General features: G+C 39.4%; 1 protein-coding gene across 6 annotated transcripts in view; it reads right to left on the bottom strand.

The window, feature by feature from the left end:
* The window catches only part of Frmd4b (FERM domain containing 4B), a 334,677-nt gene that overhangs the window by 93,781 nt on the left and 228,072 nt on the right, over positions 1 to 12,824 (bottom strand). For all 6 annotated transcript variants that reach the window (XM_063260238.1, XM_063260235.1, XM_063260237.1 and 3 more), the window contains one exon: positions 8,023 to 8,107. In XM_063260238.1, coding sequence (XP_063116308.1) covers positions 8,023 to 8,107 — 85 coding nt within the window. The remainder of the gene's footprint in view (positions 1 to 8,022; positions 8,108 to 12,824) is intronic.

Genomic DNA, 12,824 nt, shown 5'->3' on the forward strand with positions numbered 1-12,824 from the left:
AAAACGTTGTGAGGAGGACTGGTTTTCAGTCTCTCCGTGGTTGTGAGTCTTTAGTCTGGAGAGGGGCAGAGAGGAAGGAGCTGCTCATTAGAATGAACCTGTTGTGGTAAATCTGATAAAAGCAGTCATAGATCATGTGGCAAGAAGTGCTGCCCTCATGTCACCAAATCGTTCTGAAATAGGAGATACGGGGTTTCAGGGAGGTTAGGAACTTTCCCCAAGGTCACACAGCCATGTAACATTTATCAAGTCAGACTTTGTTAAAACTACTATTGAGAACAGACCTACTACTGAGAGAACAAACTTCATTTCCACTGATGTTTAAATTAGATTTAATATATCAGAAGTAAAATAAAGAAGTCCTCTGAGCATTCTCAATTATAAAGAACTTAAGACAGTGCTACCACTTAGCAGGTACCCAATAAATAACTGCTGGATAAAGACTCTTATATATTACTCAGCTCTTGTTGTGTTTGAATTCAATCATTGACTACTGACTACAGAACTAGTTTTCTATAAGGCAACTGTTGACATTTAATTGGTTACAGAAAAATCTTAAAAGGGTTTTATGTGTATGTATGTGTGGTATTTGAGATTGAACCCAGGGCCTTTGCACTGAGCTACATTTTCAGTCCTATTTTATTTTATTTTTTATTTTGAGACAAAGTCTCATTAAGGTTCTATATTTCCCAGGCTGGGCTCAGTCCTTCTCAGTTCTCAGCCTCCCAGAGTGCTAACAGTATATGTGTGCACCTTCACACTTGGTTTCTCATTCATTTTTTTGATGAAGCGTATAATTAATGTCGACCTCAGCACAGCTAATTTACTCTGTTGTCCCTGTAAAGCCAATTCCTTACCATTACAGATGTTTACTTTCTCAGTAAATGTAGGTACTATGGAGTATTTCCCCCTTCATCAAATTATATATGTTTGTTTACTATTGGCTTCTTGGGAGCTAAGAGTCGAGCATCAACAATACTCCTTCATTTATTAAAATAGTTATCAATTCATCGGATACCCAATTTGTGTTATATTGTACATACAGGCAGGGGTTTGCTTTGGAATAAACAAAAGTAAAGAACATTTATGTCTTTGTTAGATTATTCTGAGTACCCTAACTTAGAACATGCTATTTCTTTCACCATATTTCAGGGTCACCAATGGTATACTCTTTATCCAGTAAGGTCAATGATATTTGCAAAACCACTGAGAACCACATACTCACGAAACTGAATTTGGTGAATATACATTGTTACACAGCTATGCAGAGCTTTAATAACTCTACTAAAACTGATCAGGAGTGTTATTTCTCAATGATGACGTGAAAAGGCACTGTGGCTTTGTTAGAATTTGCACCTACAAGCTCTTTTCCTGTTTGTAGTTTTCTGTTCTCAGCACAAGAAAGGAACCAGAAGTAAGGAAAGCAGGCTGGTGGAGAGGGTGAAGTGTGTGAAGGGGCTGTTAAAAATGCCCAGGGTGTCAGGTGGGAAGAAACCTCACTTGCTTGCAGATCCAGCACTGAGCCTGAGTAACCAGCAGCTCACAGCCACCAGTGACTCACTTTTACCAATCAATAAATCCACCTACGAGTGTTCTATGGCTGAGGTGGTGCTCTTGTAAAATTTATTTACTCTATAGCCATGGTTCAGAAGAGCTTTCTTAGGTAAAATATTCTTTAAAATAATCATGTGTTTTTAGAAAGTACTCAGAAGCTGCATTCCTAAATGGCTGCTTAATGCTGTTATCATTTTTCTGATTCTATAACATCTCCCAGGATTCTTTGTTGCCTACTGTCTGTGTATTAATTAGATACCAAAAGAAAACCCAGCTTTAAGTTTCTACAACTGAATTTTAAAAAATTCTCAGTAATGGTCATAATGCCCCTATAATATTATGTCTTGTAGAACTTCTAAATTCTTTGGCAGATCATGAAACACTCCCATATAAAAAGGAGCTCCCAGCAACTGACATTTGTAAGACAGAGTAGAATTTAAAGGAGTTCTGCTTATCATTATTCCTCAGGACAAACAGGATTTAGCATACAAAGCTATGAGACAAATATCATGAGTTAAAAATCCACAGGCTAACTTTCTTTGCATTAGCAACCAAATAAACAAGCAATCAAAGAGATTATTTTATTGGACCATGGCCAGCTGGACAGTGAGAAATATCACAAGGGGTAATTGTGTTCCTCCACATAGAAGGCAATGGCCAGCTGTGGCTTAGGAATGTTTTCCTGACTCAGTAAACACAGTTTGCTATATCAGTTTCCACTTATTAGTCAGCCCTTGGAGTTCTTTGGGAACCCCAAATCTCAAAAGAGAGGACTATATAGTAAAAGAGTTGGTACTTGGGCATTTTACCAGCTAAAACTGACCAAAATTTCTCCTTTGAGTAGTGCTTCTGGTCAAGATGGGGTAATAGGAAGTAATAGGGACTGAATGTATTCTCTTATCAAAAATAACAACATCAACAAGCCAAATCAACTCACCTAGAATATATAAACCAACAGCTTTCAAGGCTGAACAACCACAATACAGGATGGTGAACCGCAAATGAGCTGAGCCCCATAACTGGCCGCACTAGAAAGGTGCAGATTATAGAAGGGGAGAAGCAACAGGATGCAGCAGATTCCCCGATGCGAGAAGAAAGAGCTGAGAAATTGAAGAGATTATGATGAACACAATTTGCTGAAAAGAGTGTCACAGAAAGCCCGCTGTACAGAGGAACCCTGAAGATCTGCAGAGGGACTCCTTCCAATAGTCAGCACGGTACCAAGTCTTCTGTGCAATGGAAGGAGATTATCCAGTGCAGGGAGGGATCTGGACAAATGAGAGGGAAGCGTGACTGGTCCTCACACAGGGCTGGAAATGGTGCCTGTTCCCATGAACTGAATTAAAAATTCATAATTCCGGGGCATCTAGCAGAGTTCTGAGGAAGGTGTTGCCTCAGTAATGGGGAATAATGAGAACTAGCTCAGTAGTCGAACAAGCATTCTTCTGGGCCAACCTAACCATAAAAAAATCAAAACAAAAAAACCTGAATAAAAGTTAAACTGTACCCAAGTAACTAAACTGTATCCTAGAACAAACATCAAGGATATCTGCAGGAATATCAAAATTATCTAGCATTCAAAAAGACAATTTATAATATCTAGCACAAAGTCAAATATTAACAAGCATGTAGATAGGCTGGAAAACATGATCCATAAAAAGGAGAAAGAGAAATCAATCTAAACCAACTGAAATTAACATGGATATTGGAATTAGCAGACAAAGATATTAAGACCATTATTGTAACTGCATTTTATGTGCTCAGAAATGGTCACATGTACAATGCAAAAATCATTCAAATAAAACCTCTAATGACAAAAACTCCAGTGTACCCTAAAGCAACCTTAGAAATGGCAAAACAGAGTTACAGCTAATATTCCAACAAACAGGGTAAAATGAAGTCAGAAAATGCTCAATAAATTCAAAAGGCGGCAGAAAAAAGGAAAAAAACAACAGATGGGACAAATACAAAACAAATTAGTAAAGAGTTGGACTTAAACCTAATTGTGCTAATAATTGTATCAAGTGTAAACTGTAAAAATCCCAGTTAAATGACAGATGAAAATGAATTTGAATTTTTAAAAAATCAAGATATAACTATGTGCTGCGTAACTACATAAAGGACACTTTAATACATAGATAGAAATAGAGTAAAACTCAAAAAAAATATGGTAGCACCAGCAAAAGAAACTTAAAGTGGCTTTCTTAATAGCTAATGAAGAAGATTTTAAAACAAAGACTATTACACAAGATAAAGAAGACAATTTAAGACAGGTATGTTGGTGCACACTGGTAATCTCAGCACTTTGGGGACTGAGGCAGGAGGATCACAGCAAGTTCAAGACTAGTCTGGGCTACACAGTATGAATGACATACTGAAAACCTGTCTCAAAACAAAGATGATTTTATAATGATAGTGTAATAGGGCCCCGCCTGCTGTGTTGGGGCAGGAACTTTTTACAATGTACCCATATATAGTTGTGATGTAACTCTGTAACGAAAGTCATACCTAATCAGAATGTAGAATGTTAACGTACCCAACCAGACTGTAAAATATTAGTGTTTGCCCATATAAGGGAGACGGAGACACAAAAATTGTATAAAAGATTACAACTATGCCATGTTTTGTTCTCAGCCTTTGGATACAAATCTGTTGAGTCAGTGCCAGCAGGAATAAACTCATTTCCTGTGAAAAAGACCTTGGTGTTCTGTCTCTACATGAAAATCCTGCAGCAATAATAGTGTCAATTAATCAAAAAGACATAGCAACATGAAATGTTTAGGTTCTAAAAAGAAGAGCTTCCAATGAGGCAAACACTGATAAAACTCCAAAGAGAAACAGAAAAACCCACCATAATAGATAGAGGTTATTAAACCGTTCTCTCAATAACTGATACAAGCTGGCAATTTGACAGACAGCAGACTTGCAAAACTAATAACCAAGAGGTCCTCATTGACATTTTTAAAACATTTCATCAATGGCAGCAGAATAAACTTTCTTCTGGTGTGTACACGGGCTATCCACAAAGATGGAGTGTGTTTCAGGCCATGAAACAACTCTCGGTAAATTTAAAAAGGATTCAATTCACACAAAATGTGTTCTCTTGTCATATTAGAAATCCATAACAGAAACATTTCTAAAAATTCCCAAATATTTGGAAATCAAACTATCTTCTTCTAAACAACAATGGATTAATGAAGACAAATCAAAAAGGAAATTTGAAAATACTTTGATATAAATGAAAACAAAAGCCCAAATCAGAATCTATGAGATAATTTAGCTGGTATAATCAGGCAAAATGAGTAAATGAATGCATGAACAAATAAATACACGCAGACAGAAAAGGAAAAGGGAAAATTATTAGTCTATTAGCATGATCATTGACTAAAATCTGATGGAATCTACAAAAAAGCTGTCAGGCATACAAAGTTAACAAGGTTGTATGATATGAGATTGATATACAAAATCAGTTATATTTCTATACACCAGCAATAAACATTCAGAAAAAGGTACCATTACAACTGTATCACATAATAGGAAATATTTAGGGACAAAGCTGACTGAGGACTTGTGCATTGAAAATAACAAAGTACTGCTAAAAGAAAGGGGAAATATCTACAACAATGTACTTGTTCATGGGCCTGATAACCATATTGTTAAGCTGCCAATTTTCTCCATATCAACCTAGATCAATGGATTCAGGGCAGTTCAAATCAAAATCCCACCGTGTTTTATTTTTAGAAATTGGGAGGCTAAACTAACTAAAATTCATATGAGAATACAAAAAACAATAAAAAAATCTTTGAAGAAGATCAGATTTGAAAGCTATTCTGGTTTCAAGGCCCACTATAGAGCTATAGTAATCAAAACAATATGTTATTGGCATGAGTAGACTGACAAATAGATCAAGGGAACAGAAAACGGAGTTCAGAAACAAACCAACATATGTATAGACAATTGATTTTTGACAAATGTGCAAAGTAACACGGTGGAGAAGGCATATTGTTTTCAACTGCTGGTGAGAGAACAATTGAATATACACACGCTGATAAGTGAATTTCAGTCCATACTTTCATCATCCACATGGATGAGGCTTAGTACCAGTTATAAGGAAATGCAAATTAAAACCGCAATGAGAAACTATAACTACATACTTAGTAGAATGGCTAAAATGAAAAAGCTTGTCATATTAAGTGGCAGAGATAGGGAAGGACCAGAAGCCTCATACAGTGCTGTAGGAACTTAACACAGCACAACTGCTTTAGAAAACAGTTGCTCAGTACCTTAAAGACCTAAATATATATCTACTATGTGATTTAGTCATTTCTCTCCTAAGTATTTACCCCAGAGAAAAACTAAAACAAAAACCAAACAATGTGCTTACCAACACTTGCACATAAATGTTTATTGCAGTTTATTTGTAATAATCCCCCAAATGGTACAATATAAATTCCCATTAACAAGTGAAAGTATAAAGAATTTTCTATGTATCTGTTCAGTATAAATATAAAAATATAAACTATTCAGAATAGGGACTACTACTCAGCAATTAAAAGGGATAGACTGTTGATACACACAGCACAGATGAACCTCACATTAAGTATAGCTCTTAAATATGACAAAAATATTACCTTCTGTGATTCCACTTATATGAAACTCTAATGATTTTCATTATCTACAACCTAATACATTGTGAATAAAAGCAGATCTTTGGTTATTGTGTATATTTACTACCTTGGATATACTTGTTTCCTGGGTATCAGAAATTTAAATATAAAATTATACACTTTATATATAGTCAATTACTGTGTATTGTGACAGAGCTATTAAAAAATCAACATAATCAACTCAATCCTTATGGTTCTTCTGTGATATAAAGCTGTGTGTCTACAGCGATTGCCTTTAACACTGGTGGGCCAAGAAAGAGTATGAATGGAGGTCCTCCATTCCCAGCCTGCTGTCTTGTGTTTCTAAGCCAAGGACCACCCTCTAATCACTCTTAGATTTAGGGACATGCCTATGGACAGAGGAGCTTTCACTACACATACATGTAGGCCTGGGGTCTGGACAGGAAATTCTGAGAGTCTGAGCATTAAGACCATAGCTAGAATGGAGCTTTGTTCTAAAGGACATCTTTTGGCCCATGGCTTGAGTGGAGTCTTTTAAAGTGATGCCAGCCTGCAAGGTGATGAAACAATTGACAGTGTTTAAAAGCTTTTATAGGGGTGTCATGATGGTGCATGCATGTAATCCCAGCACTAGGGGGACGGAGGCAGGAGGATCATAAGCTGGAGTCCTGCCTTGGCAACTTAGCAAGATCTTGTCTCAGACAGAAAGAAGAAAAAAGAACAAAAAGGTCAGAGCAAGGGCAGGGGTTGGGGTTGGGGGCTTGGGAATGCAACTTGGCACAAAGGCCCTGGATATAATTCCTAGTACCACAAACATACAAACTTTTATGACAGTTTGCCATATGGTTGTAATACCCTAGCATGGAGTTTTAATTGAACTCTGCAGAAGTGATCTGTCCTCAATATATTAAATAAAAGTAAAGCCCAGTAACACAAAATAACACTGGTACCTGAGATACCTGTGGAAGGTGGATGGCTCTGAGCAACCACTTCCTTGGCTTGCAGGTGCTAAAGGTGTGAGGGATGAAAAGGGACAGTGTCAGCCTAAGTGTTAGGGTTTATGTCTGCATGTCCCCCAAGCCCTAATGCAGTCATAGATGGGGCTTTTTCAGAGATACTTAAATCTAGAATGTGTGATGCTGGGATGAAGAGTGGGTGATTATTAAATCAGTCCACTGATTATCTTGGCACTGCCCTATTCCCAGTACCCTAAATAGAATATAAAAGGGGCAGAAAGAAACTGCTAAAGTCCCTTGCTTGCTTTGCTACCTTCTGCCTGCCATAAATTTTTTTCCTCTGCGGTGCCCCTCCCCCACCCAATCCTGCCTTGGAGCCAGCTGACGATGGACTGAAACCTCTACAAACTGGAGATGAAATATATCTTTCTTCCCTTAACTTTAGGTGTCAAGTGTTTTGTCTTGACAACAAGAAAAACAACTAAAGTAAGACACTAAATAAGACTGATTTTGCATTCAAGTAAATGGAAGGCATACCCTGTTTCAAGAAAAGATTTCTGGCTTAAGAGATTCAGATCCCAATGTGATCTGCTCCATCCTTGTGTCTCCCTGCATCATTCTGTGTAGAATATCAGTCATGTGGGAAGTGGTGACTGAGCAGTGCAGGAGGTACCAGCCTTATTTCTTGTGGGTGGGCATACTTACCAGTCAAACCTGGACAAGAATTACCACATTTGGAGGGCTGCTGGGGAAGGAAACATCTGTGAGAAAGACTGTGTACTCGTTTTGGTTTGAATGTGAGAACACAGATGAGCTCCTTTGCCACCACAATTCCTGTCCCAGGCAGGCAGGCACTCCATGAACAGGACACAGGGGCATCTTACCTTGTGCACACAGGACTTTGCATTCAGGAAAAACAGCTCCACGGTGGTTTTCTCCTTTAGAAATGATATACTCTCAATGTAGAACCTGAAAAACAGTAGTGGTTTGTTTCTTCAGATTTACTTCCTTCTGTTGGCATGAATTCATTTCCTCATTTGATGTTCCCCCAAAACAGACAGAATTTTGAGGAATAGGCTTTCTTTTCCTTAGGACCATCAGGGATGTGTGTGCACACACGCATACCTGCAGAGACACACTCCTACAGAACTCGTCTGTGTTGGGAGGCAAGTTGAAGGCAAAAGCAAAATGCATTCAGCTGCAAACACACTTATCAGTGCTGCTCAGTCTGTGACACGGGTCCTGGGAGTTTCTAATGCCTCAGGCATCTTCAGGTGAAGTGAGAGGGGAAAGGCAAGTAACTGAACCTACAGGCCTGGGAGTGCTTCGGTGGTTTCCAGACCCAAAGGGGGCCTAGGGCTCATGTCCACTCCCTCTATTCCCTGGGTGATTTCAGTGAGGCCCTCCCTCCACTCTTTTCTTACGCACCAGGGGTTCCCTTTGGCTGCAAGCCAAGCTCTCCCAGCCTTCAATCTAGCTCTTTTCTCATGCAAATCAGGCTATTCTGGGCCTCCTTCTCTAGGCTGTTTCTAGGAGTTTGCTAATTCAGTCTGTGAGGCCAGGGGCTGCTGGCCCGCTTCCCCTTTCTGAACTCCACAATGGCCAGCGGAGGGGCGGAGACTGAGGCTTTAACAAGGTCAGTTCTCATCACTTCTGGGCGGGTAAATACGGCCCTGGGCGGTGAGTGAGCAGCAGGTTGAGGCCCACAGCTGTTGTCTGCCCTGGATTCTCTCTTGATGAATAATACATGAGTAACACACAATGCCCAGCAGTTCAGTCTCGGGTTTGAGGGGCAGAACTCAAGCTCAGAGTGGTGATGGTCAAGACAAACCAGGGTTAGAGTGGCTCTGTAAAACCATAAGGACTTGGCATGCGTTCCATGTGGGTTTGCTTTATTCAATAGTAATGAAACATCTGATAAACAAGTACAGCCAAAAAAAAAAAAAAGCTGCAAAAGGGCCTGGGGATGGAGCTCAGTGGTCCGGCACTTGCCTGAATGCACAAGGGCCTGAGTTCCATTTCTAGTGCCATAAATACATAAATAATTTAAAGGCTGTAAAGTTTATTACTCACTAAGATGGCAAAAGCATTTGAAAACTTCCATCCCATAATGATAAATAATCAAGAGAAGTTCCAACAGGAGAACAAATCCTTTATGTTTTTATAGACAAGGAGTTATCTCACTGAATGATAACCCCGAATGAAGATTGAAGCCTGTCAGGTTTTGAGGTACAAAGGAAGGGAAGGAAATGAGGTGTTGATAGTAAAAGGCTTTAAGATCAGAAAGATCTAGAATATGAAATCTCCCCTCTATCATTTATTAGATATGTGGGTGGGGGAAGTTAGCTTCTCTGTGTCTGACTGCTTTCTTTCTTTCTTTCTTTCTTTCTTTCTTTCTTTCTTTCTTTCTTTTTCTTTCCTTCCTTCCTTTCTTTTTTTTTTTTTTTTTTCCCCTAAATTGCTAAACTTCCTAGGCTGGACTTGAACTTGTGCTGCTGCATCAGCCCCCCAAGGTGCTGGGATTACTGGCGGGTACCACCAGGCCTGCCTTCGTTGTGTCTAAAATGAGCATCAGGATTATATGGCTTCATAGAATTCTGGAAAGATTAACTGAAACAATATATGTAAAATGCTTTAAAATATTCATATTGCTAATAAAATCTTTGTTAGCCTGAGAATTTAGAGCCTGGCATCATGGGGGAAATTATATAATCTAAGATCCTTTGTAATAAAGTGGAGGTAACGATGTTTACCTAGCAGGTCTCTTATGCAAATTAAATTAATTATATATAATGTGCCCAGTACAATCCCTGGCACGGGTAGAAATTCAGCAAACTCTAACTTGTGAGGCTCAGCAGACCTCACATTTTGTTAAAAATCTTCAGTGATGCAATGAAATTTGAATTATACCTGAAAGGTGGACACAGGATCCTGCCAAATACAAAGAAATCTGGATGAAGGGACAAACCCATCACCTGTGCTCTCAGACAAATAAAGAAGAGGTCCAAGAGGGACTCAAGGGAGGCAGAGAAAGGCACTTGTTATTAGCCAGGGGACAGAGGGAAGGGGGGAGAGAGAGAGAGACTGACAGTCAGACAGACAGACAGAGACAGATAGAAGCAGAAGCGGATAGGCTCAAAGCAGAGAGGGGCTGAGCCATTATGACGTGGATGCTAAGGGAGGAGGCCCAGAGGTTGGCTGCTGTGCGTGGCTGTGATGATCTGTCTGACTCACTTTCCCTGTACTTCCACTCAGTTAAGTCCTGGGGCTGTTTCCTGCTTCACACCTCCTTTTATTCTTTTGCTTGTTTATTTGTTTGTTTGTCCCCCCCCCCCCACCAGGGATTGAACTCACGACCACCTGCTTGCAAGGCAGGTGCTTATGCCGCTGAGCTAAATCTCCAGCCCCTATTTGTTTTTGTTTTTCAGCACCGGGAATTGAACCCAGGGTTTTTAGCTGACCAATAACCCCAGACCTTAATAGTTCCCATTTCTGAGACAGGGACTCACTAAGTTGCTAAGACTGGGTTCTAACATAGAGGCTTTGTGCCTCAGCTCCCAGAGTGCTGGGATTACAGGCATGAGCCACCATGCCTGACATTACCGTCTATTTTTTATCCCTGTCTCTCAGAAGTAGCAGCAGGATCCTGGCTAACATTTACTGGGTTTGTACTTGTGTGCTAGGCAAAGTGTTAAACGTTTCCTGTGCATTTTTTCATTGATTTCAACCATTTTGGACTGAACATACCTGTTACTGCCCCATTTCACAGATGCAATCATGTAGATTAGAAATTTAGGGTTAGGGTTAGGCTTAGGTCTTGATTTGGGTCAAGACAGTAAAAGACTGGGACATTGCCACTTATCCCTCTCAGAATACTCCCTTTGGCTTCAAAGATCCCTATCCTATCACTCTCGCCAGTTGCTGAAGCAGCTCGGGATGTCTTCCTCTGTGAGCCACATAATTTTACAAGGTATGATTAAAAATCAAACAAAACAAAAAGCAGAACAATGACACCTGTTGCTGAGTGTCATCCATCAGAAAGGCAAGCTCATAAAAAGCATTACAGTGACTTCATCTACCTTGTTCCCTGGATCTGGAACTGTGACTTCTGATTTTTCCCAAAAGTCAAAATAACCATCAAAGGCAAACATTTTTAATTGGTCCAGGACACTGAGGCAGTCACCAAAGTGCAACTAAAGACATTCACGAAAGAGGACTTCCAGAACTGCTTCAGAAAGTGGCAAGAATGATGGGTGTGTTCAAAGACAGGGGCGTTAATGATAAGGGGTCTTTTACTGTAATAGTTGTTTTTTCTTTAGTAATTTTTAAAAAAACTTAAACATATCATATTTTTGATCACATTTCCTATGCAGAAATAGTTGTTTACTGCTTCAAAAAGAAACCAGCATTTATGACCAGAAGTCAGCAGGGGATAGACTTTGCTTTGGCCAGAAACCTCTTTTATAAAGTTTTAAAAGCTTTCCCAGTGGAGTGACTTTCCTACCCACTCAGGGTTCCCAGGCAGAGTAGCAGAACTCCAAGTCTGTTTTCAACCCCAAGATTCTATGCTTCCTCTTTTTTCCATTTAGCACCCTCCCCAATATTTAACGAATACTTGCTATTTGAAAAGAGTAATTTTAGAATTCTTGGGAGTATACCAGTAAATAAGATACAGCCAATGTCAGCAGAACAATAATTAAAAATTAAGCATATATATGAATATGATTATAATGGATTCATTTATCAAAAATTTACTGAATACATAGTAGGTCTAGACACTGAGAAGGCTGCTGGGGAAATAATAATAATAATAATAATAACGCTTGTAATCCCAGCACTTGGGAGGCTTAAGCAGGAGGATCACTGCGAGTTCAAGACCACCCTGGGCTACAAGGTGAGCTCAAGGCCAACCTGAACTGCACAGCGAGACCCTGTCTCAAAAATACAAAATATAATAATAATAATAATAATAGAAGTGATAATAGCAACTATTTATCAAGAGCTGTCTATGAGCCAAATACTGTGTAAGAATTCTCTACCTTGTTTAATCCTTTTTTTCAGTTTAAGAACAGAGGAGCAGAGAAATTAAGTCTCTAACACAAATGTTCAGATCTATCGGCAGGGAAGGCAATTGAAATTATGATCTGCTTTTCTGTAAAGATGTTCAATCACATCATGCTGTTCTCATACAAAGACATAGAAGGTGGACATGCTGTCCTTCAAAGATGATAGGCCATAAGGGAAACGGATACATAAATAGTTACGATGCAACGTAGCGACTGCTGTGATGCAGGGACAGTTTTACTTAATTATTTCCACACATATCTCTAACAGATAAGGATCACACTAAAACTATAAGCTCAATGGATTTTTGTTCTAACAAAGTTCAATAATTACTTCACATTAATCGAAATACAGGTCCTATTCAAATTTTCCCATTTTCTTTAAAAATTGCCCATGTTCTTTTAAAATTGGGACTGTGTTTAATTGGTAAAGATGCATTCGTTTGCAGCAGGGGGATAAAAGTTGTAAGGTGGCTGGCTGGATATGAGCAGGTGACACCAAGGGGCACCCCCTGGGGGCGGGCCGAGCACACCCTTCCCTCAGCTGGAGCCCCTTCTGCCCCTGAGGGAGTGTGGCCTGAACTAGACCAGACAGGTCTAGTATGAGGACAATGGCCTGACGC

The sequence above is a fragment of the Cavia porcellus genome, unplaced genomic scaffold (genome assembly GCF_034190915.1).
Source record: "Cavia porcellus strain 051 isolate PalLab524CR breed Dunkin Hartley unplaced genomic scaffold, mCavPor4.1 scaffold_13, whole genome shotgun sequence".
Lineage (NCBI taxonomy): Eukaryota > Metazoa > Chordata > Mammalia > Rodentia > Caviidae > Cavia > Cavia porcellus.